The sequence below is a fragment of the Phoca vitulina genome, unplaced genomic scaffold (genome assembly GCF_004348235.1).
Source record: "Phoca vitulina isolate PV1807 unplaced genomic scaffold, GSC_HSeal_1.0 scaffold22, whole genome shotgun sequence".
Lineage (NCBI taxonomy): Eukaryota > Metazoa > Chordata > Mammalia > Carnivora > Phocidae > Phoca > Phoca vitulina.
The window spans coordinates 30,596,560-30,623,987 of record NW_022589725.1 but is presented as its reverse complement, the minus strand read 5'-3'; the positions used below and the strand labels follow the sequence as shown (position 1 = coordinate 30,623,987).

Below are 27,428 nucleotides of genomic sequence, written 5' to 3'. Positions count from 1 at the left end.
CTATTGAAAGAAAATTAAAAGTGAGCAGAAAGGCTAAGATTACAATGGCAGCTAGTTAATATGGGGATGGACAAGATATGAAATTAAAAAGATGGAAATGCATGAACAAAGCCTAAATGGAATAAAAGGCAATAGAGCAGACCCAAAGTGCTGAAAACAAAACCATTGAGGAAAAAAAATGTAGAAACTCTTGCATAATAAAGAGGAAATGACAAAAAGAGGGAAATGATGAAATGAGAAGATAATAGATACGAAAGACAGACAAATGAGTATCCAATCGCAAACAGTTCATGTTCCAAAAAAAAACAACCAAAGCAGATGAAAACCACAATCAAAGGTCATATTCTCCCGACAAACTGAAAGACAATTAGAAATCGGCATTTTAAAAATATGCACATAAACTTTGAAATTAGAAGTCACTCTCCTAAATAACTGCAGAAAAAATAAAACTACAATGACAAGACTATTTGAAAAGTATAGTAATGACTACTTGACACTTTGAAACTTATAAGGTGAGTCTAAAGCTGCCCTCAAGGGCAAATGCACCATTAGCAAGAAAGAATAAAAATATATAAATAAAGCACTTAATTCGAGATATTAGAAAACAAAGGAATTAAGAGAAGATTTTTTAAAAACTATTAAAGATGTAATTGATTCAGAAAACGGGGGAAAAGCAAAACTGATAAAGATACACGAGATGTTTCTTCCAAAAATAATAAAATAAACCAAATACAATCAGATTTGATCAAGGAAAAAAGAAACACATGAGTTACTAATGAGAAAGTGTTACATAATCACAATTAGAGAACAAGTTGAAATTTTAAAATGCGATGCATAATTTGGTTCATTTTAAAAAGTCTTAATGAAATGGACATTTCTGAGAAAACAAATTAGCTCCATGGAAAAGTAAGCAGTGGCAGAAATTGAAGACTTTCTCCAAAATTATTTTTAAGAAGATTGCTACAGGCCAGGTAAAGGCCAAGCAGTACTATATAAATGTTCTTGCAAATTTTAAAGTTATAGACCATCCCCATGCTTCATAAAATATTCTGGAACATAGGAGAACTCGGAAATCATCGATTAGTTTTGTGAAGTTAGTGCAATACTAACACCAAAACCTGGCAGAGAAGCTGTATGTCAATATCTGTCGAGAATATAACAGCAAAAATCCAAAAGGAGTATGAACAAATCAAACCCAATATCCTATGAAAGGAAAAAAAATAGCATGGCTATCTGGGGTTTACCTCAAGAGCAGCTTCACATGGATATTTATTTATGTTACATTATACTAAACACTTCAACAAATGTTAATAAGGCATTTGACCATGTATAACACCCATAGCTGATTAAAAAAAAGAAAAAAAAACTCTTAGAAAATGAGAAATAAAAGGAAACTTCCATAGCATAATGAAAAGCAACTAACATAACCAAGAGCCAACAGTAAAAAACCACCCAACTACAGCATGAACCTAAAAATTCCCTCTGGGGTGCCTGGGTGACTCAGTCCTTTAAGCATCCAACTCTCGGCTCAGGTCATGATGTTGGGGTCATGGGATCGAGCCCTGTGTCGGGCTCCACGCTGGGCATGCAGGCCGCTTAAGATTCTCTCTCTCCCTCTCCCCCTGGCCCCCCACTTGTGTGCGCACACTCTCTCTAAAAAATTAATTAAAAAAATAAAAATTCCCTCCAAGTGCACCTATTGTGATAAGCACCAGGTGTTGTATGGAAGTGTGAAATCACTATATTGTACACCTGAAACTAATATCACACTGTATGTTAACTTACTAGAATTAAAACAAAAATTTAACAAAAAATAAAAAATAAATAAACCTTTTTGAGCACTTTTATCATCAAAAAATAAATCAAAAAAAAAATTCCCTTTAATAGAAAACTATTGGAAAATATAAGGTATTGGTTTGTATAACAATTTGTGTTTATTATTATTACATAGTTTAAAACTTAAGAAGAAAATATAAAGAAGAAAATCAAGAAAAAATTGTAAAGACTATTTTAAGAGAATATATAAAGAATGAAACAACAGTCAGAATAAATAATAACAATAGTTCACACAAATACATGTAAGAAAGAGATAGGGAAATAATTATGAATCTTGACAGATTTGTTTTTTAGCCTTGATCAAATGAAGAAGCACACTAGGAATGAAAAGAATCAATGCTGTAAAATGCCATTTCCCCACAAATTATTTATAGATTTGTCAAAACCCAGAGGCATTTGAGCAAAATTCAACAGAGATTCTAAAGTTCACCTGGAAGGATAAACAAGTGATAATAGCAAATGATTTTTTCTCCCAGAACAAGAGGAGAGGAGTCTTGCCCTATCAGATAATTAATATGCTAATGACCTACAACAATTAATTAATGAGAAAATAGAACAAAACAGACATCATAACATCTGCCTCTGATACCTAAGAAAATAAGCACGGAATAAAGGTCATACCATAAATGTGTGGGTAAAGGAAAGATTATTCAATAAACAATTTAACTGTTAAATCTGCTCATCTGTTCAAGTAAAATCTTCATCTTAGCTCAGATAAGTTCCAAATGAAATAAAGAGGTGTTTTTTTTTTTTTAATTAAACCATACAAATAGGAGAAAAAAGACAAAGGATTATGTGGAATAAACACACCCTTGAGATCCCGGGTCTAAGAATAAAACAGTGAAAAAATACAAGAGAAAACAGATACAGTTTTGACCAGATAAAAATGAAAATCTTCTGTACACCAAAAAAGGGGGTGGGGGAGGCAAAACTTCTGATACAGGATAAAAGACGAATATGTAGAATATATAAAGAGCTTTACAAGTCATTAAGAAGAACAGTTATCCCCTTAGAAAAACATGGAGAACAGACATGAATAAGTTTTTCTCACAAGGAAATATAAATGGCCAATAAACATTTTTTAAACATTCAGCTTCACTAGTACGAAGACATGCAAAGTAAAGCAATGAGATACCATCTCTCTGCAATCAAATTGAATTTAAAATATGTAAAATAATCATAATATTCAATTCTGACAGAGAACACTGAATTAGGCACTCTCAAACATTGCTATTGGAACTTCTAATTTGTCCAAATTCCTGGAAAATTACATAGAATGTTATTAGCCCTTACAATAGGCATGCACTTTGACACTGACATAGCACTTCTAGGAATCCAGCCTAAAAGAATCATCATCAATTATCAAAGACTTCGGTACTAGAACATTCATCACAGTGAGGACATAGAAAATACCTAAATATCCCAAACGGAGGCCTGAATAAATAACTTATAACCAGAGGATAGAGGATAGAATGTAATAGTTAAGACCATGGGGTCTGGAATCAGACAGCCTGAATTCAACTACTACCCGGCCACATAGGAACTTTAAGCAAGTTACTTACATGCTTCGTCTTATTTTTCTTTGCATGTAAAATGGAGATCATAATGGTACCTACTCCATTGGATATGGTGATTAAAGGAGTCAATACAGGTAAAAGCACTTAAACAGTGCCTCAAGCATGCAAAGTGTTCAATAAATTATCACTTGCTATAAATACTAATAAAAATATTGTGATTTTTAATACTATTATTAGGAAGACATTAAAAATTATTTTTAAAGTTTGGTGCCATGGAGAAATGTTTACAATAAGTTAAAAAGCAGAAATCTACCAATTCTATACAATCTCTTCCAGGAAACAGAGAATAAGAGAATACTTCCTAATTCATTTCATGGGGCCAGCAAAACCAGACAAAGATAGTACAAGAAAAGAAAACTATGACCAATACCCTGGGTGATCACAGGTGCAAAAGTCTGCAATAAAATATGACCAATTCAAATCCAGGAAAATAAAATAAAAAACACACCATGATCAAGTGGGGCTTCTCCAGGGTATGCAAGGCTGATTCTGTATTTGAAAATCAATCTATGCAATCCATCGTATTAAATGTCTAAAGAAGAAAAACCATAGGATCATATCAATTAATGCAGGAAAAGCACCTGACAAACTTCAATATCCATTCCTGATAAAAATTCTCAACAAATTATAAGCAGGAGAACTTTTTCAACTTGATAAAGGACATCTATGAAAGTCCTACAGCAAACATCATACTTAAGGATGAAAGACTGAAGGCTTTCTCCCTAAGTAATCAGGGATAAGGCAAGCATGTCCACTCAAACTCAACACTGAACTAGAATTCTCAGCCAGTATAATGAGGTGAGAAAAAGAAATTTAAAAAAAAATACCTGGATTTGAATGTTGATAAGCAGCTCTATTCATAATTAGCAAAACTAAAAACAACCCAAATGTTCTTCAATAGGCAAATGGATAAACAAGCTGTTGTACATCTTGTTTAAAGGAATACTACTCAGCCATAAAAAGGAATGAATTGCCCACACATGCAACAATGTAGACAAATCTGAGAGTCTGAGTGAAAGAAGCCAATGTCAAAAGATTGCAACCTATAGGATTCGATGTGTATGACATTCTCAAAAAGACAAAATCAGGGGCCCCTGGGTGGCTCAGTTGCTAAGCGTCCGCCTTCGGCTCGGGTCATGATCCCAGGGTCCTGGGATCGAGCCCCACATCAGGATCCCTGCTCGTCAGGAAGCCTGCTTCTCCCTCTACCACTCCCCCTGCTTGTGTTCCCTCTCTCACTATGTCTCTCTCTGTCAAATACATAAATAAAATCTTAAAAAAAAAAAAAGACAAAGACAAAATCATGGTGACAGCAAACAGATCAGGGGTTAGGGATGAGGAAGGGTATAATTACAAAGGGTTAGTATGAGAAAGTTTCTAGGGGGTGATATTTTTGTTCTGCATCCTGTCAGTCAGTTTTCTTGTATATTAATATTTTTAGTTTCAAAAGCAGTATCCAAGACATTTTATATATTATTCCATCAATTTTACAATATCTAAGGGAAGAAACATACCACAATGCTGGAAAATACTGCAATTGACCTGTCCTCAGGTCCAGATTTATTGAAAATAGGTGCAATGAGCTTTCTTTCTGCACTCACCCCAACAAACACTGGTGATTTCAAATGACCACACTGTGAAATCCCACTCAGAAGGGGATTTTCATTGGGTTTTCAAAACCTAGGGTGTTATGGTCCTAGGAAGCTTTGCTTTGTTTGGAAGTGGTGTTCAGATCACAGACTAGAATTGCAACACCAGGTATAAAAAGTGGTGAAATCTTGTCAACTCAAAGACCCCAATAAGAAAAATTCATGGGCACTCATCTTCAAAATAACCAGTCATTCTCATGGCTGTATGAGGTGACTAGCCAGGTGGAAGGTAAACCAAGGATGTTAACTTTCTCCTGAAGCAAGCCACGTGTGTCCTAAGAGCCAGGATTTCTGAAAAAACAAATCTTTTGTTACAAGAAGCAGCTCCCCCTGAAATTCCCTAATTTTCCCCATTTAGTGACTACACTGCATGCCAAATAACTCCCAGCAAGATTCCAGCACTCCAGAAACATTTCCGAATTTGAAATAATTCCACTGAGTCCATCTGCACTAAATATATTTCTAACCTTCATTTTCTGGGGTGGGGGGGTGGTTATTTACTAAGCAAAGAATCAGAAAACCAGGGTCCGGACCCTGATCGTAATTCTCTTTCACATCAGGTTCCTCAAACATAAAGTCAGATGTTAAGAGACAACAGTCCCAAGATTTCCATCTCTAATACCCTAGGAAACAAATAATGAGGGAAATAGTATTGCAGAAAGCTTGGCTAACCTGCCTGAATGAAAAAGAAGCTTGAGTAAACTTTTCACGGAGCATTCATTCAGAAACGCTGTGCAAATGACAGAAAACATGATCCACCAGAGAAACTGGTCACCAGCCCCACGTGGCCCTTACCTGGCGCTTAGCGCATGCTGCCGTCCCTGGAAGGAGGGAACACAATCACTGAGTGAGGTCTCCATGGCCCAGGCTCATGAACATCGATGGACTTCACGCTCCTCTCCCCACCCTCAACTTACAAGCAGCCTTTCACTGGAGAAGTTATAATGCTTTAACTTTATTCTTGGAGGTGATAGGAGTTACTTACCTTGCCTGTTCCTCCTGTATAAAAAGGTACATAGGCTGTGTGGTTATGAAAAGGGCAACACAAGTTACCCTTGTGACAGCGGATCTGTCCAACACTCTGACTGTGGTGCTTACAGCAACCGACACAGGTGATAAAGCTGTGCAGAACACACACACACGTACACACATGTACACACATACTACACGCATGCATACACACATGTACACACAAACACATGCCACGCATGCCATACACGCACCCACTGCACACACATACATGCACGCACACACGTACACATATACCACACGCCTACACACTACACATACATACATACACATGTACACACACTACACACATATACTTAAACACACACACATGCGCACCTGAATACAACTGAAACTCGGGAAATCTGAATAAGGTTGGTGGCTTGAATCAGTCGCACTACTCTGGTTATGATATTATATTAGACTTTTGTAAAATGGCACCATTGAAGGAAACTGGGGAAAACGTACGAGGAGTCTCTCTGCATTATTTCTTACAACGGCCTGTGTATCTACAACTATCTCCATAAAAAGGTCAGTTAAATTTAAGAAGATGGTGAAAACTATGCCTCTCCCTTATCCCTGAGCATAAGCCCTCGCAGGAGGCAACAGTTCTTACCAGTTTCGCGTGTACAAGAGTTAAGGGATAGAAAGGAGGAAGGCAGGAAAGGGGGGAGGAGGGCAGGAGGAAGGGAACCTGAAATAACTCAGGATGGTTCTGCATTGTATCAAACTAAATTGTGCAGCTCTGTCATAACCACCCTCAAGACAACTCACTGAGCCTAGGAGAATGTTTCCGCTGAATGACACCCCCTAAACCCCACTTCCTCTCCCACTAGATTCCCATTGGATCTCCCTCCAGACAGGACACGGGGTGACCCCTCTCTGAGAAATCTGACCACCCACTGATAAAGATTCAGAACTAGAGACATGGGAGCACTGCCCCAGCGCTGTGGCCTGGCTGGATCACCTTATAGAGAAACAGTCAATAGACTCTTCTCCTTGCACATCATTTCAATGGCCTCACGTAAATATGAGCAGACACCAAGGATCACTTGACTTTCGAAGAAAGCACATAACATGAAAAATAAAATAAATAGACAACAGCAACTTGGAGAAACCAAGTTGGTATGTAAGCGATGATACTGTATTGAAGCAGAACAGGATGCTACTAAAAATAACTTTCACAGGGGGGTAAAAAAAAGAGCTCTTAGAAACTAAAAATATGACAGCAGAAATTAAAAGCTCAGTGGAACTAAAAGATATGGTTAGGCAACCTATGGAAATTAAAGCAAAAGGATGAGAAAAAACGTAGGAGAGAAGAGACAAGAAAATCAGAAGATGAATCTCGGGAGTCAAACACCCAAATAACAGACAATTTAGAGAGAAGAGAGAGCTTAGGACGGAGGAAATCACACAAGTTCCCAGATCCAAAGGACGTCAGCTTCCAGATTAAAAGAACCAGGTGAATGCCCAGGAAAATGCATGAAAACAGGACCACATCAGACATTTAACTGTGAAAGACCTGAACTTAGAAGCAAAGAGCACACATGCTTTTAGAGAGAGAGAAAGAAAAAAAAACAGGTTTCATACTAAAGAATTAATTAAAAGTGGAACAGCATCAGACTTCTCAGGGGCAACCCTACAAGTTATAGGAGCAATGCCTCCAAAACTGTGTGGAAATTGTGTTCCAGCCTGAATTCCCGACCCACTCCCAATCTTCAAAGGGTGGGGCTAGAATTAATGTATTTTCAAACCTACAATGTCTCAAACCTTTGCTTTTGCTATTTCCACACCCCCCGTCTTAGAAAGCACCTGGAGTGTGTGATCCCCAGAAATGTATACCCCAAATGAAGGGATAAACCAAAAAAGACAGGAAACATACATGGGGTCCTTTCAACACAGGGAGAGCTGGGGGAAAGAAACCACAGGCAGGAAGAAGGTGAAGGGAGATCTCAAGATGACAGCTGGGCAGCAGATTTAACAAGCAACCTGTCCAGACTGGAACAAGCCAGAAGAATCCGAGAAAGATTTCTTCAAAAAGAGAACCGGATAGAATATCTAATGGCAGTGTACATAGCAGAGAAGATGAAGGAAACTGGAGGAAAGTTCCAGCTTTAATTAGTGGTGAAGGCTTAAAAAACAAAGCATTCGTGTTTAGGACAGAAAAATTCAGCCCAGCGCCTGTGGTGCCCAGTCTTGGCTGCACACTGGGGCTATCTGTCTCACTTGTAAAAAATCCCAATGCCCAGGCTACCCCCCGAAACATCACATCAGAATTTTTGGGAGGCAGGACGCAGACATAAGTAAAGTTTAAAGTTCCCCAGTGATTACAACGTGCAGAGAAGACTGAGACCCACAGAGTTGAGCAAAGATACAATTTTCACCCTCATGCATACTATTCTCAGGTCTTTATCGGTAACAACTGCTTATAACCTCCACTTTTAATGATCAGCTATACTCCACCTAGATGTCCTACCAGTAATCAAAATCAAAATGTCCAAAAGTTATTATCTCATGTTCCTTCTTAAAAATAGGGCTATTGACTTCTTGATGTCAACTGGGGGCACCCCCTTTCTCCTGGTGGCCTACACCCCACCCCTACCCCCTTTGTTCTTTCATCAAAGTCCTATTCAAGAAACCTGCTTGTTACTTCCTTGTTCAGAATTCACAGTATGTCACACAAGTGAAAATGACCTTTGCTGTGGTCAAGCAGCGCAGAAATGCAGCGGGGGAATGAAGAAAGAAACACCAAGTTGCAAATGTGAAATTCCACCAACTAGGTCACAGATGAGCAGACATTAATTATTCTCGCTATCGTAGAAATAGAGTGATTGACAAGCAAGGAACAATGCCTAGATGTCATGATTCAAATAAGCAACTTGTATTGGTTTGAACACCTCCAGATATGACAAAGGCCTTTCCCCCTGTTCACTCGAACTCCCACCTAATGTCTTTAGTCTAGAGTGCAAAGGGTCATGACCAACATGCTTCACGGTCACAGACAGGTCCAGGAAAGTTGGGTTTCCAATCCAAGGCTCAAATGTCTAGGCACAGCCATTCTAATCCCACCACTCCCTTTTCTACACATCTCATTAAAAATTAGCCAAGGCTCCATTTGGGGTCTGTGCCTAAAACCTTATCACCTTAAAATTCCCCACAGTGCTTGGGGAACCAATTTACATCCTCGCCCGCAGTAAATGAGAGAAGCTGTCTCTCCTGCACCTCTGCCAACACCCGACATTATCATACGCTTTCATTTTTGCCCATCTGATCTTAAAAAATGGTATTTCATCATTTTTAAAATTAGATTTCCCTGAAGGGCACGTGGGTGGCTCAGCAGATTAAGTGTCCAACTCTTGATTTTGGCTCAGGTCATGATCAGGGTCATGAGATCAAGCCCTGTGTTGGGCTCCATGCTCAGCGGGGAGTCTGCTTGAAGATTCTCTCCCTCTGCCCCTCCCCCCACACGCTTTCTCTCTCTCTCGCCCCCCCTTCACCCTCAAATAAATAAATAAATCTTTAAAATTAGATTTCCCTAATTACTATTAAGGCTGAGGATTTTTACTGGTGTCTACTGGTCATTTGCAATTGCTTTGTGAATTGCCTGTTCATATCTTTTGCCCATTTTTTATAAATTAGCTTTTTTGTCCCCTATTCATTACCAACCTAATTCCTTTTATTTTCCAGGTTCCAGCTTCTCCTTACCACCAACACCTCCTCCAAGCCATGCTATATTTCTCATTCGTCTCTCTCATAATTCTTGAAAATTAGTTGTTCAACACCTCTCCTCCCACTAAAGTCTAAGCCACCATGAGGACAATATTCTGGGTATCCATCTCAGACACCGCTATCACCCCAACAACTAGGAAAAAGCTGAGTGATGAATGGAAGTCCCTGGGTCTTAAACCAATAGAGTTCAGGCAGGAATTCATTCAAGGGCTGCCACTGAAGATAGTTTCCTAAGGGACCACTTTCAAAGGTGGGGGTGGGGGTGGGGGTGGGAAAACCAACGAGGGATGGTGAAGCTCCCAGGACTCCCAGTGATGAACAGCATCACTGCCCCCAGGGATGAGGACAAGGACAGGACAAGTGCACCTTCCAGGAGAGAGTCTGGAAGACACCATCCATGCCTAAGAACTTAGGACTCCATGATTACAACTGGCTGGATGGTGCCCACCACCACTTCACTCAGAGAAAACCTTCTTCCACTGAATCCTTAATTCTCAAACCCTATAGGAGAATACCATGTTTCAAACCATCACAAAGATAAACAAAAGCCAAACAAGCTCTACAGAAACTGAAGGCAGGAAAAGAGCAGAAAAACTTGCATTACCTTCTTGGCAGTACAAGACATTTGCTATGTGACCTCAAGGATGCCTTCTGAACTCTCTGTACCTCAGTCTCCCCAACACAAGAGTCTGTTTACTATCATTCCCCCAAAAAACTTATTTCACTCAAAGAAAAGGAGTCTCCTTAAGGAAAAAGAGAGTTGCCAAAATCCTGTCCTATCAGCCAACTTCCACCAAGCCTTGGAATTCTCAGCAAATGGCTGGTTTTGCAATTCTTTTGGCTTTGCCAACCCTCTGGGGTATTTAAAAAAAAAAAAAAAGAAAGGAAAAGAAATCTTCCCACAAGGATTCAAGGCTTGCAAGTAAAGGAAATCTTTGAGAAAAATCTGGGTTGATGAGCAGCTAAGAAAAGCCAGGAGAGACACATCTATATATGTTTAAGCAGAAAATAGAAAAGGTTGAAAAGCAATGTGTTTCTAAAATACTGCTTCTATGAAAGCAACCTTCTGTTACTCCTTTACTCTCCCTAGTCGACTGAAAAAGGCAGCGTGATTCCCATTTTCTATTCATGTCCTCCTAAGCTGAGGCTAGGGAATGCAGTGGCATCCTGCTTGGATGCAAGTGGCCTTGCATTCAAATCCTGCCACTTCATGAAGTGACACTGGGCAAAGCACTCACATTCTGCAGCTCCGTGTTAGCCCATGAAAAATGGGTAACAACACTGAATTTGATGGACGGGGACAGAATTCTAAATTGTGAGATTACAATGTATGCCAGTAACTGAGCTCCTGAGGCATGGTAACTAGTTTTTAACACAGGTCCTGTAGTTCAGAAATCAAAACAGCTTCTTTACTCAACAAGCATCTTTTGAGCATCTACTGTGGGCGGGTGACACAGATGACAAATGTGAGCAAAGGTCACAGGGTCCCTGACCTCCTGGAGCTTAGAATCTGGTGAACAGGACAGATTACTCAAACCAAAACCAAATAAATACATAATTGCCAACTGTGATAAATGCTATGAAGGGAAAATTGAGGGTGTTCAGAGAGCAAAACAGGGGATCTAGTCAGGTCAGGAAGATCTTGGGCCTGGAGGTGAAGGATGAACTAGCTGTGATGGTGACTGTGGAACAGCATGTGTGACAGGTCTGGGACTAGAAGAAGTGTCACCCTTTTCAGGAGCAGAAGAAAGGCCTAAGTAGCGAAGCATGGAAGGGAAGGCAGGGAGGGAAGATAAAGCTGGAGAATCCAGCAAGGCATCCCTGTCAGCCACAGGAGGGATCGAGAGGTTGTGGTCTTTGTCCTCTGAGGAAGAGGAAGCCACAAAGCTAAAGATGTGCTCTCAGATCTGCAACGGAAATTTGCAGTTCAAACACCCACACGGCCCTCTTTCCAAATACCACCTGTGGACCCCACACCTGACTTCAGATGCACTGCCACGTTATCATGATTGGAAGGTATTTCAAATATGCATGTATTATTCACCACTTACCACCTTGGGAAATGTCTCTGATCTGTAAGTTGTTATCCCTTGGACCCCTGGTTTTCCAAAGACAGCCACAACACACATGCCCATGTTACACACCAACACACATGCCCATCTGCTCGCCTTATGATATACCCTGATGCTCCTCCACTGAGTAAGTGGTGGTATCTCTGTCCCCCCTTTTTGAACTTGGGTTGACATCTGTAACTGTCTTGGCCAAAAGAAAACAGTGGAAGTCATACCGTGTGACTTTTGAGGCTAAGACAGAAAAATGCTGTGCACTTCCACTTTATCCTCTTGGAACCCAGCTGCTGTGCTATGAGGAAGTTCAAACTAAGGCACATGGAGAAGCCATATGGAGAGGCCACACACAGGTGTTCTGGTTGACAGCCCAGCTGAGGGTCTAGCCAACAGCAGGCACCAACCCCAGACATGGGAGTGATGTTGCCTCCAGATGACTGCCGACCCAGCTGTCAAGTCACCCAGCCTTTCACTCTTTCCAGCTGAGACCCCAGACATGGAGTGGAGACAAGCCATCCCTACTACACCCTGTCCAAATTCCTGACCCAAAGTATCCATGAGCAAAAAAATAAAACGGTAGTTTTACACCACTGTATTTTGGGGTAATTTGTTATTAGCAACAGTAACTGGGCAAGATATATATGTGTGTGTATATATATATATATATAAACTTTGAACTATATATATTACATATATATATTTCTTCCTTACTCATGATTCACCTACCCAAGAACTTTCTAGAAGGGATGTCTATAATCACTGCTGAGTTAGAACCTCTGGGCTTTGTTCACACAACTTCTGGGAAAAAAGGGGACCAGTTTCCTTACTTCAAAGAAAAATTAAACACTTTCAAACCACTCAAAACACACACAAGTAATCCATTCTCACTGCAAAAACAAGAAAAAGAGAAAGAAAACCCTCGTTAGCAAATCTGACACCTTATTTCAATTGGCTTTGAAAACCGATGGAAAATGAGATCTTTATCAGCAACAACTAAATAGAGCACCTAGGCCCTCTTACTTCCTCTCCCGCTGAAGGCTCCAGCGTCTGCAGAGCGGGTGCAAGCTTAAATAAGGCAATGCACATAAAATGTCCTTGTTTTAGCACAGTGCCTGGCACTTAAAAGCCCACAAAGTTCCAGTTATTATTACTGCTTTTGCTGCCATGAGGGTTAACCTTTGTCTTGATTCCAGCACTAACCCTTCCTTTAATAATGCTTGCGTCCCTTCTCAGCAGAAAGGACTCTATATTGGAGTTCAGTCAGATGTCCAGAAAGGGAGCTCAGATTCCATACGATCAGAAATGTCATACAACACTGTGTAACACAACTGCCACACCTCTCTATCTTGGTTTGGTGAAAGGACTGTCCTCTTTATAAAAAAAGAAAAATCAGTATGTGTTAGAAAACAGGCTTCTGAGAAGTTACATTTAATCACTGCATGGCGTTCAAGGTGAATAAATAAAAATATCCCCCTTTGATCATTAGCAAGGTACCCCCCATGTGGTTATATAAATATTACAAAGCTGCACCCAGATGGTGGCATGAATACCAGGGAACAGAGGTGGGATCAAAGAGCCAGGCCACCTCAGGTTAGTTCCTCCCTCTACTCCTCAACTGCTGTGTGACCTTAAGCGAAGCACTCAGCCTCTCTCTCAGACACAGTGTCTTTAAAACAAGGCTAAATTCCAAACTTTTTATCCATACTGAAAGGACCCTTAAGTAGAATAGCACCCAAGTTCCAGGGTAAAAGTCACTATTCAAATACTTAAGTTTGCTGAATGGCAACCCCCCAAGCTAAATGATCACTTGCAGATTCACACACATTAATTAATTAGCTCAAAAAAATTAGCTCAAAAAACCTGAGCCTTGCTGAGAATCAGCTAGGCATCATGTAATGAAATTATAAGTATCTACTTGAAGAAAAGGTGACTAGGGACAGAATTAGGACTGGCATGCCATTTGGGGGCTGGATGGCATCCCCCTTCACACTGCTAGCTTTTCACTATTACCGCCAGTTGCTGGGGTAGGGGTATTCTGAAGCCCTACATTTATGGGAGGGGAGAGAGAGGCAGAAAGAATATGGGAGGACAGAGATCAAGGGAAGGGGCAGGGAAAAGAGTTGTGCTATGGAACTAAGTCCAGAGTTGGTGGCACCTGAAAAGAAATGTCACTGCTAGGGAAACCATTTCAAAATGACATTCGAGTCACCAGGTTTCAAGTTTGCAGAGTGTCTGCCACCCCCTTTCTCCCTGAACATCCCAGCTTTCCCAGGGCCCAGGCAGCCCCCTGCCATTGATGGACTTAACTGTATGGGTCACGTTCTCCATCCAGAAAAATGTCTTTTATAGCCTGACAGTGGTGGAAACTCTAGGACTCACAGAGCCCGAGCACGCAGGAAAAATGGCCGGCATGTAATCGACTTCGCATGGTCCTTTCCAAAGGTGGCATCAAGTACAGACTGGCTTTACACTCATAAAAATCCGGCAGATTAAAGGGTGGTGAAAGAAAACCCTCCTCGTGAGAATCAGTCAGTAGCTGCTTTTGGCAGGTCTGGTACCGCCCTCCGAGAGAGGTCCAGCTTCCCTCCCCAGCACAGCCCCCTTCCCGATGTTGGCCCCCATCACCAGATAATGTGGGATTCAGGAGAAAGAAAGAGAGAGAGCTGTGGAGTCCCAACGGCTCCACTGAAGACCCGGGCGGACTTTCTCATATTACCATATATGAGGAAGTCTGTCAAGGGGTCTGTTAAGACCTGAACCAAGCCCGACCATCTGCTTTCCCCCCGGAAGCATGAGACCAGCCAATTTGGGGGAGATCCCTTTTTTAATTGATGCCACCCTTTTACCATCACTATCGAAAGGCTTTTATTCTGCACTTCCTAACGCCTTATATCAGAGCTACATCTATCTTAACACCAAAGCATGTATTTGTAACGGCTTTTTCTCACAACCATTTTTACGGCTGTTTTCCCACGAACTGTGCCACTTGAACGGCTGGGATATAAAACCGTTTTTACAACAGTTATTCTTCCAAGTCTCTCCGTCCGTTATTTAGACAGCTGCCCCCCAGGGTCCAAACTGTTTTCAGTGGACAACTGTTCTGAGCACATTTCTCCACAAGGTCTATTTCAGCTCAAGAAAAGCCAAGGACAAAGATAAGACAAAAGTTGTGGGTAAAGGGCGGACCCACTGCAGGGCACCATGAGAGCAGTCGACAGCGTGATGGGCAGGGCAATCTAAATCATTTCTTCCAGAATTGCAAGTGCACAAAAGGGATCAGCCTTCCCAGTGAGTGGTCAGTGAAAGAGAACAAGTATATTCCTAAACCCTAGCCAGGTGGCCAACACTTTTTTTCCTACCCGAAGTTCCGGGCACCTGTTCTGGAAAAGTGGGTATGGAGCTCTGTACCTGGTACATACCGTCTGTTCTATGTAGGGAACACGGGAGAATTACGTGTTCACCAGTCAGCCAGCCCCCTTCGTGCCCTCAACAAGCCAAAGGTGTACAGGTGGTTACCTGCACAGGTACCGAATCTTAATCAGGACCACTTTATTGCTGGCCTGGGGGGCGGGGGGGGGGCTTCTTTAGGGTAACAGTCCCCGCCGCCTCTACCGCCAGTCCCTCCAGCCGGTGGGTAAGAAGGATAGAGCCAAGAGGCACAGGTAAGTGTTCCCGGGGCCAGCCGGGCGGCCCCACGTGCCGGCCGCGTTTCCACTGCGCGGTCCTCGCCTCCAGGGCCCCCTCCTCCCAAGCCCCTCCAGGGGGCAGGGGGAGTCCTTGTGCCCGGCACCCCCTCCCACTGGCCAGCCTGCTCGCCCCGAGCCCGGCCCGGGAGCCCCGAGCTCCCGGAGCCGCAGCGCCCACTCGGGGCGAGCCGCGAGCACTCACCATTATGCTCTTGCATGCTCGACAGCGACCAGAGCAGCAGCGCCACCAAGGCCAGGAAGCAGAGCTGGCTCAGCAGAAGGTCCCTCCGGCGGCTCCGGCGACGCTCGCGGTCCTCGTCGTCGGGCGACGGCATCCTCGGGCGGCAGGGCAGCGGCCCCGGCGGGCGGCGGCCGCTCCTGTCGCGGGCGGCCGCGGCGGGGACGGGGTCGGGAGGCAACCCTGCGCGCTGCAGCCGCGCGTCCTCGCTGCGCTCCCGCTCGGCCGCCGCCGCCTCCTCTTCCTCTTCCCCGCCGCTGCCGGGCTCGTCGTCTTCGTCCTCGTCGTCGCTGTCGCTCAGTCCCTCTTCGCCCTCCTCCTCCTCCTCGCCGCTGGCCCGCGCCACCGCCTCCCGGCGCTCGGGGTCCCTCTCCTCCTCGCGCGCCATGGCTCCCACGCTCGGCGTCCGCGCTCGGCCTCGGGCGGCGGCGCGGCGGGGGCGGCGGGGGCGGCCGGGAGGCGGGGGCGGCGGCGGCCGAGGAGGAGGAGCGGGGAAGGACCGGCGGGAGGAGGGCCTGCCGCTGGCCAACTCCGCCGGCTGGCGAGGCCACCCGGGCTGGCTCCGGCCTCGCCGGCTGCGGGAGCGCGTCGCGGGGCCGCCCGCCCCCTCACTCCATGGTCCGCGCGCGGGGAGCGGGGAGCCGGGGCGAGCGGGGCCGGGGCGCGTCGGGAGCACGGGCGAGGCGGGAGCACGGGCGAGGCGGGAGCACGAGCGGCGCAGCTCCCGCAGCCTGCGGCGGCGCGGCGGCTCGGGCTCGGGCGCGGGCGGGGGGCAGTGCCGGGGACGCAGCCCGCGCTGGCCGGCGCGGCGGAGAGGGGGCGCGTGGGGAGGAGACTGAGCTGGGGAGGGAGCCCGGTCCGCGATCCTTCGGCCGTGCGGGGCCGGGGGGGAGGGGGCTAGCGCAGAAGGCCCCCTCTTGGGGAGCACGCCACCGGGAGGCGGATCTCCGGGTTGAAGGAATCGCCCGAAACTTCGGAGAAACCGAGGGTCTCTTCAGCCCCCTCCCCACCCTCTGCCCTGAGCGGAGAGGCAGCGAGTGCGCTCGACTGCGCGCGCCCAGCCCCTGGCCGCGCCTCCTCCCGCGGGCCTCCTGGGTTTCCCTCCGCCCCCTTCTGGGGTTCCCCTGCGCGCCAGGCTCTGGACCTGGAACGGGACTCTGGAGGCTCTTGGCTCACAGGGGTGTCCTGGCTCCCCCCGCTGGCCCTGCTCACACTTCACTCCCGGATCGCACTGGACCCAACCCAATGCTGTGGCTGAAGGAAGGGGGGCACCTGGCACTGTCCTTGAGTGAGGCGGCCTAAGGGTCCCTAGCAGGGTCACAGCAAAGGACAAAGCAAACCTTCAAAGGTGGCTTCCTTTCCACAGAGGGACCATTTCACTCACAGAGACTCTATAGAAGACTCTTGCTTCTTGGGCATGTCATTTATTTACTCCTGTTTTCAGCTTGGCATTTTCCCAGACACACAGAGCACCTTCCCTATGATGCCAGTGTGGTTGTTCTTTTGCTTTGGTTCCCAGGTACTGAGGAGGATTTAAAACTATATAAGTTCCTCCAGGCTGGAGTGTGTGGGGGGAATTCTCCAGTGGTGTTACCTCCCTCAAACGTTCAGAGACACAGAAACGGAAGGTTAGGAGTGCAGAACATGCTGTCTTTCCTTCAGCTAACTAAGGAAGACACTCAAATAGTGTAAATAGGAAAAATAAAAGTGAATGAGGAAAGCTGGAACTAATTGGGCCGGGGCACAAACACGAGCTCAGGGGGGAAATGGCCACAGGCACCAGAAATTGTGTAATCCGGTGATGGAAGAGGTATCCGAGAGGGAGCAGGGAGGAGAGACCAGGAACTGGCGATTCCCTAGAAATCCTCCCAGCACCTGCAGTGAGTGAGAGGAGGAAACAGGGCAGGAGGGAGAGACAGGGACAGAGAGCTCACTCCTTTGGCACATAGAAATGACTTTTGAGTTAATATTCATTGTGACATTTCAGAGCAAAGAGGGTATTGGAGTAAAACAAAGACCTCTGAGCAGCCAATCACCACCCAGGAAGAAAAATGGGGAAATCTGTTCCCCAGCCTGATTGCATCTTCAGCAAGTGGGTCCCTCACCACAACCCCCCTCCCCGCGCCCCCCCACCTGCCCCCCCCCACCCCCGCCAGCTCACCCGGAGGCAATGGCTTTTCTGCAGGAAGGAGAAGGAAGGCTTCTTCCTGGGTCAGGGAAGACACTCTTCTCCAACAGGCAAACTTGGGGGGTGGGGGGACAGCAGACTCCTAAGTCTTCTGTCAGCCCTGGGGAAGGGAGGCAGACCTCAGTGGGCTCCTCTTCCAAGGAAAACAGCTATTTCTGTCCTACTTGTTCTTTCCTGGTTTTCAGAAGCCCCCCCCTTCCCAAAATTGAATTTTGTTAGAAGCAGGAGCTGAAATAATAATGTGCTACTTATCTTTCACCATCAGGATCGTCATCAATCCTGAGGCAGCTTTTGCCTTTTATTTCTTAATCTGTTTGCACATTTTTGTGCAGGGAGCCGTAGAGAGAAAATTCCAGGCCCTGCTATGTCAGTCTGAGGATTAGCGTGCTTGGAAAGAGAGGCATCAGCCCGAGATGCGCTGGGGCCTTCACCCTTCCAGGGATGAGCCAGGCACCTCCCCACCCAGGGCTAGGTGCCGGGGGTCACCATGCGTGCCCTGTTTTTACCTCCCACCCACATTCCAGTTGCAGTTCTGTGTAAAGACATTGGGCCTGATGCGGGGGCACAGAAGTGATTCATCTTTCTCCTAGCTCTGCCTTTATAACAAAGAATTAAAAGCCTCCCATGACCACATTCGCTGATGCTCAGCCCAGGAGAGCTCTTACATCAGCCAGTGAGTGGGGCGTTATCTGCACCCAGACAACCAGCAGCTTCTGGGCCCTCCTGTGTTCCTTCCAGGCCTCCAGCCTCCCCTCGCCCACAGCACCCAGCCCTGACAGAGCAGTTTCCACAACAAAGCAAGATCCTATCTCCATAACACCAAACAACGCCAGTTGTGTCAGACAAACCACTGAATGAGAAGGAAGGATGGGAAGAAACGAGAAAATCAGAAGCCACTTTGCTGGCTGAGGTACTCACCAGGGCTGCACCTTAATGCAGGGAGACGTGGCCCAAGCAAAAAGGAAAGACCACCAGAGGTTCACAGAAAACCTTTTTACATCTCTTTTACTTTATTAAGTAAGCTTACTTACTATAAGTAAGCTCTATACCCAATGCAGAGCTTGAAAACACGACCTGAGATCAAGAGCCGAATGCTCTACAGACTGAGCCAGCCAGGCACCCCTCACAGAAAACTTTTAAGCACAATAAAGCCAAATGTTGGTGGGTGGGGGGAATAAAAGGGAGAGGCTCTTCCATGGAATGTTTCTGGAACAGTCCTCAGGTACAGTACTCCTTCCACGTTCCCCAGGCCTCCTGCCACCGCCTGACCTTGGTAAACTACAGCACTGACCGAATTGACCTGCTGCCCTTGACCATGCTGCCACCCAGATTTGGACAAAACCCCAGCTTCATCCTGGAAAGCCTGACTCTTGTTTCCCTCCCCATTCTTACCAACTGCCTTTCTTGAGAAAGCCAGTAAAACTGCTCCTTTAGACTCTTCCTGAGCTGTCAGCATTTTGAAGAACACAAAATAATCACTCCTGTATGTGTGTGAGTCCACATTGCACATCCTGAGGCATTTGAGAGCACCCTGTCTGCAAGGTGGGGCTCACATTATTTTAAGTGTTCAGTTTACAACCGGAGTTAAAAGAAACTGCTCATCTTATGATAGTTTCCAATTTTTTATTTTCCTTTTGCCCAACTGTCTGCATTTGTTTGGCAATTTGAACTCGCTACATGGATATGGCTGTAGATTTTTTTCTTCCCTGGTGGACTGCCCATCATCTTTTTTTTCCTTAAGATTTATTTATTTATTTGAGAAAGAGAATGAGAGAGTGCATGCGTGCGAGCAGGAGGTGCAGAAGGAAAGGGAGAGAGATTATCAAGCAGATTCTGAGCTGAGTGCAGAGTGCAGAGCCTGACATGGGGTTCAATCCCACGACCCTGAGATCATGATCTGAGCTGAAACCAAGAGTCAGATGCTTAACTGACTACACCACCCATCATCTTTTTTTAAAAAGTAGGTATCATAGTATACATACAGTAAAATGCACGCAGCTTAAGCATCGAGCTCAATGATTGTATGTATGTATGTATACCCTATGTGGGTTCCAGATCACGACTTAGAACAATTCCTGATCATCGCCCCCCCACCCCAGAAGGCTCTTTGTGCCAACCCTCCAGCAGGCAATAACCCTCTGAAAATAACCTCTTCCAGGTCACTGTTGCCTGTCCTTGAACTTCAAGTAAATGGATGCTTGCTTCTGTGGGATCTGTCCACACTGGTGTGTAGAGCTGTGATTTTTTTTTTCATGCTGCGTAGGTGTAGATTGTTTTTACCTGATGCTTCAGTTCCCTTCCAAGTTTAATGTAAGCCAAGAATAACCAACCACTGCCTCTGGATCAGAGACAAATGACCTCCCAGATTGGCTAGTTTTATAAGGAACTTCAACTGAAATTGAAATAGTCACAGGCTACTTCTCAAACCGGTTACACTACCCCAGGGTAACTGCAGGACAACAGGTCAACCAGCAAACTTTGGGGGTCGAGCTTTTAAAGCCTAAAAGAAGCCCTCATATGTGCATAAGATTTGGACACAGCTTTGAATGGAAAAAGCACAACCCATTTCTTACGCATTTTTTCCACCCTCTTTTTCTTCTAAATGAGAGTTAAGTAGAATAGGTACCATCAGGAGAGATTCCCACCCAGTCCTTGGCAGAGCCATGGTGCAGCCTTTCAATCAAATGTCAGTGGACTTAGAAAGTACAAGAGAGCTTGTTAGAAATGTCAGTTCCCAGCCCCAGCCTGGAAATCTGCAGTATGCACAAGCTCCCAGGGGTTCTTCTGTGTTAAGGTTTGAGATCTGCTGTTCTAGGGAATACAGCTTGGCATGTATTTTTGGTGGATCCTGGAGGGCAAATCTAAAGATGAAAAATATATTACCTTGCGCCTTTTTGTCAATATTTTTAATTGACTCGTTTGGGATGTTTGGAAGAAATAAAGACAGGGTACACGAACACACCCTATAGCTCTGTGGCTATATCTATCTTCTATTTCACACAAGTGGTATCAAAAATAAAAGTGACTCGTATGGGGGCACCTGGCTGGCTTAGTTGGTTAAGCGTCTGACTCTTGATTTCAGCTCAGGTCATGATCTTGGCTGTGATCAAGCCCCGCACTGGACTCCACGCTCAGCCCAGAGTCTGTTTGAGATTCTCTCTCCCTCTCCCTCTGCCCCTCCCCACCGCACACTCGTTTGCTCTCTCAAAAAAAAAATTTTTTTTTCAAAAAGAAAACACGTAAACCCCACTAGTTTTATTTTGTTGATGGAAACTTGGGCACACAGGACACTGAGTACGGCAGGGAGGGGTTATTTCTGTTAACATATCAATACTAGGCTTAGGAATCCCATGTTTTTAATCAAGAAAATAGATCTATAAAATGTTTTATCATTTTTGCATTTCAAGACCTCATCCTGATAAATATGGTATACATCTTAAGTAGCAAAAGCAACCTGTATTATGAATAGTGTTAGGTCTTTTTTGTCAAGTTAAGCAAAATCATATGTGTCTCTGGATAGGCAAATAGATGTCAAAATATAAATAGATATAAATATACATGGATATAAAATATAGAGATCTCTCTACATTTATATAGAGAGATATAAATAGGTGTAATATATAAACATATACAAATATCCTTGTGTTATAAAAAATTACACTTATATAATATAAAATATATATATATTTTTAGATGGTTGACAATGGTTACTTCTGGAGGTGGGATTACAGGATTTTGGATGGGGATCAGTGAATAAAGAGGGTCTTTCACTTTTTATTTTATACTGTTTTATATTTTTGGAATTATTTTTCTGGCATCGGCATGTCCTTTTTTTTTAATTTAAAAAATAAGGAAAAATTAAAAGAATCTGTTCATGTGTAAGTAGTTAAGACAGTTGACTTAAATTAGAGGAATTGACATAGTTTGACTTTGGCAGGACTGAGCAGAAGGCTAGGTCAGGGGCTCCAGGCCGCTTTGCCCAGCATTTCCTGGCTGCCCTGTGCCCTGAGGCTTCCCTCTGAGAAGCCTAGGATGGCAGAGGTGGGACAGACCACCCAGGTGCTTGGCCTTGGCTGGTAGAGCAGGAAGCTGGACTTCTGATTCTGATTTGGCCGCAGATCTAAAGTGCAGGCATTTCTTCCCTGTTCCTCCGTGTCCTCACTGATAACTAGAAAGATGCTGCCAGCCCTTCTTCAGAAGGTTGCGGCAAGCCTGCGTTTTGAAAATACAAAACAGTCCAAAGAAAGAGATGCCAAGGTCTGTCGCTCTTCGCACTTGAGTAACCCTGTGTTATCGGTAATGAGGGTAATCGCAGCAAACCTCTCTTCCCCAGCACCCGCAATCTAACTGCAGATCAGAGTCCACTTTAAGCCCAGCTCAACTGCCAAGGGTAACATCCTAAGAGTTGTAAACACATGACCCATCACCAAGCCCTTGTCCCCGGAGAGACCCGAAGTCAGGCTCTAAGTCAGTGGGATGGCCCCATGTTGTACAGTACTGTATCCAGGTCCTTATCTCATTTCATTCTCCCAGGACACCAGCCACCCCAAGGTAGGGGTCAGTCCGCACAGCCGACCTTGAAAAGCGGTGGTAGCGCGCCCCTGGTGGCAGTGGTAAACATCCTCCTGGGGGGATTTCTGACCGCCTGGAAGTGGTTACTTTCCACCCTACCTGCCCTTGACTGACTGGTTCAGCTTAATCTCAGACTGAATCCAGTCTCCACCCTTTCTGCTCAGGCAACATCTGACTTTGAGGTGACTGCTGCGTCACCTGTAGCTTTCTCCGTCCCCAGAGTTCGATTCACTGGAGAGATTTCCTCAAACTTTTATTATGGCCATACTGCCTTCCGCTACTTAAATATGTCACTTGTTTAATAGTAAATCTCTTCTTTGAAAATTTATACCTCAGGTAGACAGGACTCATCTGTACCATTTCCTTTCCAACCATTTAGGTCCTCGCTACCCAAAATGTCATCCATGGGCCAGGAACATGGCACCCTTTGGGAACTGCTTGGAAATGCAGATCTCAGGGCCCACAGCACACCTGCTAAATAAGAATCTGCTTTTAAACAAAATCCATGAAAGATTCCTATGCAGAGGAAAGATGGAGAAACATGGATCGGGTTGGTACTTCCTCTAGGACGTCATAACAACCCATATTTATGGTTAACTGCAAACTATACTACTCAAGATTACATATACTATTTTATTTTTTGAACTTGCAATGTCTCATTTGCTTTCAAACACCTCTTAAATAAGGAAAACCAACAAAACCAAATTTTGAATGTTTAAGCATTTAAAGTAATCTACGAGCAATAGATACTGAAGTCCCCAAGGAATAAGAATTTCAGCCACATCATTAAACATTTAGCTGTGAATAGTGAGTCCCTCCATTGCAGAAAATATTCAAAAGAATTTCTAAGATAAATCCCATACCTATCATAAACTATGTTAGTTCACAACACAACTAGAATTCATTTGAAACACAAAGGGTATAAATTAAACTTTCAAAATCAGCACGAGAATTTGAGAATACACCCCTGACTTGGTATGATATTTTTTATTTTCTTTCAAAATGTTTCCATCCATCATTTGCATTAGTCATATTCTTGTTGGAATATTATGTCCAAAAATATCAAGTTTTTGAGTAGGATGACAAAAATTATTAAAGGAATGGAAAAAATAGTCCTTTGAGGTGTTAATAATTGAGTGCAACAAATTTTTTAACTTTTTATTTTGAGCTATTTTTTTCTGATGTTATTTTATTAAGTTTTTTATTTTAAATCCAGTATAGTTAATATGCAGGGTTATATTAGTTTCAGGAGTACAATATAGTGATTCAACAATTCTAATCTTACTCAGTGCTCATCAGGATAAGTGCATGCCTTAATCCCCATCACCTATTTAACCCTCCTCCCCTCTGGTAACCATCAGCTTGTTCTCTACAGTTAAGAGTCTGTTTCTTGGTTTCTATCTCTGTTTTATCCTTTGCTTGTTTGTTCTGAGCTAATTTTAAACTTACAGAAAGTTGCAAAAATAGTACAAAGAGATCCTGTAGACCCTTCATGAATTCCTCCTAATGTTATCATGTTAGTATCATCTAGTATCTACTAGTACCTTAGTAATGTTATCATCTTAGTATCATAGTACACTATGAAAATCAAATCTATAAAATTAACACAGGTACAATGCTATTAAATAAACTACAGACCTTGCTCAAATTTTATCACTTTTTCTTCTCATGCTCTTTTTCTATTCCAGTAACCTATTCAGAATCCCACATTGTATTTAGTTATTATTTCTCCAATTATTTCATCCAATCTATGACAGTTTCTCAGTGTTTCCTTATCTTTCATGACTTTGATGCTTTTGAAGAATACTGATGGTTTATTTTGTAGAATGTTTCTCGATGTAGGCTGGTCTGATGTTTTCCCATGACTTGCATGAGGTTATACATTTCCAGCAAGGAAATGATACTGAATCTATCAAGGGTTTGTGATGTCAAGATGTCTTGTCACTGGTGATGTGAACCTTGATCGCTTGAAGTTAATATCTGGGGTTGGGGGAAGATACTTTGAAACTATGCAAATTTTGTTTCACTTCAAATTTTCACCCATTAATTTTAACATCCGTTGGTGGATCTTATGCACAATAATGATTAGTGTGGTATTTAACCATTCTGTCTAAAAGTTACTTACCATATCCCTGAAGCCTTTAATAACTATTAGAGAAGACTTACGTGTTTGTGAGTAAAGTGGGAATTTGAGGAGGGAGGCGAGCTGTGTTCAAACAACAAACAAGGAGGGGAGGGGAAAGGAAAACAGGCTGTGTTTCCATCCTATCTTGGTATCCCAGGAAGTTATTTATATAGTACAGTATCCACCTTCAAGACCTCCTAGATCAGATTTCACAACCTATCCATAAGGATGAATCTACCAGTCAAGGAATCCAGCCTTATTATTCAGAATTTTGTCTTTAAAGGAACAAGCATGCTTTAAAAACAAAAGAGGAGAAAAATCTAATAACTGTCTATATGATCCCAAACCTGGTGTTAGTGAAGTACATAAATCAAGCTGAGGAATTTATTACAATCAAACAGACTGTATTTTTTATTTTGTCATCCATATTTTATTAGTATTAACAAAGTATTTGATAGATGCAATTTTGTCTTTGATTACTTCAGCTGGTTTTCATGAAGAAATCTTTGGTCAGACCTTTGGGTATTATGCTACTGGTGACCACCAACTTCAAATGTCATGGTTCAAAAGTGTTTCGTTTTGTTTTGTTTTTAAAACATGCACTCTTCTCTCTTTGTATTTAACAGAAACCTCAGAGACCTTGAAATTACAACAAGGGCTCCTTTTTCCACATAGCAAATCACTTTTATTCCTTCCCAAGCAACAGTCTCTGGTTCCAGAACTATAAATGAATTGAGCCCAAAACCAGGGCTCAAAGGAACCAGGAGCTATTTCTGGCTCTTCTACTGATATGCATGATTAGGAGAATGTCACAAGCCCCATGTGCTTTCATTTTCTCATTTACTAAAACCCTAGTTTCTTTCCTGTCTCCAAGATAAAGAGCTATCACATCATCACTCATAGTGGTGTACAGATATCAGGGACTTCCAAATTTCTGATAGGAGAAACTGCTGTCACCTGTTAGATCAATTAAGAATAAGAAAGATGAGGGGCGCCTGGGTGGCTCAGTCGTTAAGCGTCTGCCTTTGGCTCAGGTCATGGTCCCAGGGTCCTGGGATTGAGCCCTGCATCGGGCTCCCTGCTCAGTGGGAAGCCTGCTTCTCCCTCTCCCACTGCCCCTGCTTGTGTTCCCTCTCTCGCTGTGTCTCTCTCTGTCAAATAAATAAATAAAATCTTTAAAAAAAAATAATAAGAAAGATGAAAGTTTTTATTTTACCTTCACTCATTCCTTCTCTGATGCTATATCTTTATGTAGATCCAATTTCTGACATATATATGTGTGTATATATACATATATATATACATGTACATGTATATATATACATATATATATATATGAATGACAGCAATGAGCAATGATACAAGGGATCAAGGGATGGAGGGGAAGAATTAGGATTATTTTGTTATTATAAGATTTTGCACTAACCATGCAACATTGTTTGAAAATGAATTTGAATTAGTTATAAATGTATATTTCTAGAGCAACCAGGAAAAATGTATAACAGATATGCTAAGAAAGCAAAGAAAATGGGGTCATCTAACATGTTAAATAAAAATCACAAATGTCAGAAACAGAGTGGAGAACAAAAACATGAACAAAAAACAAGGGCAGTGAGTAGAAAACAATAACAAATATGGTTGATATCCATCCAGTTGTATCAATAACCACTTTAAACATCAATGGTCTAAATATACCAATTAAACGACAAAGATTGTCAGAGAGGATCAGAAAGCAAGACTCACCTATATGTTGTGTATAAAAAACACACTTAAAATATGAAGATACATATAGATTAAAAGGAAAGAAATGGAGAAATATATACCATTGTAACACTAATAAAAAGAAAACAGGAATAGTTATATTAATTTTGGATAGCTCAGACTTCAGAGCAAGGAAAGTTACGGAATAAAGATGGACATTACATAATGATAAAGGGGTCAATGCTCTAGGAAGACATAACAGGCCTTAATGTGTTTGCGCCTAATAACAGAGTGTCAAAATATTGAGGCAAAAACTGATAGAATTTCAAGGAGAAAGAGATGATTTCATTATTATAGTTGGAGATTTCAACATCTTTCTCTCAGAAATGCACAGATCCAGCAAGCAGAAAATCAGTAAAGACATTGTTGAACTCAACAGCACCATCAATCAACTGGATGTAATTGGCATCCATTGATTACTTCATCCAACAACAACAGGATACACATTCTTCTCAAGCCCATATGGAACATTCACCAAGATAGACCACATTCTGGGCCATAATGCACACCTTAATAAATTTAAAAGAATAGAAATCATATAAAGTATACTTTCAGAATTAAACTAGAAATAAATAACAGAAAGCTGGAAAAATCCCCAAAATATTTGGAGTTTAAACAGCACACTTCCAACTAACATATGGGTCAAGAAGACATCCCAAGAAAAAAATTAAAATATTTTGAATGAAATGAAAGTGAAAAAATGAAACTTATTAAAATTTGTGGGATACAGGGAAAGCAGTAGCTTAGAGGCGATTTTATAGCATTGAATGCATATATATTTAAAAAATAAGAATGATCTAAAGTCTATAATCTAGGCTTCCACCTTCAGAAACTAGAAAAAGAAAATTAAATCAAAAGTAAACAGAAGAAAAGAAATCATAAAGAGACCAACAGAAATCAATGAAATTAAAAACATGAAATCAATAGAGAAAATCAACAAAAAAACACTAATTATTCAAAAATAATAAAATCAATAATCTTCTAGCAAGGTTG

The 27,428-nt window shown here is 43.0% G+C and overlaps 1 protein-coding gene across 1 annotated transcript in view; it reads right to left on the bottom strand.

Annotated features, from left to right (window-relative positions):
- SLC24A3 (solute carrier family 24 member 3) overlaps positions 1-16,228 on the bottom strand; it is a 502,870-nt gene extending 486,642 nt beyond the window's left edge. Inside the window, exon 1 of the mRNA XM_032419689.1 lies at positions 15,754-16,228. Within this exon, the coding sequence (XP_032275580.1) occupies positions 15,754-16,177 (424 nt within the window). The 5' untranslated portion in view covers positions 16,178-16,228. The remainder of the gene's footprint in view (positions 1-15,753) is intronic.
- Positions 16,229-27,428: the final 11,200 nt, after the last annotated feature.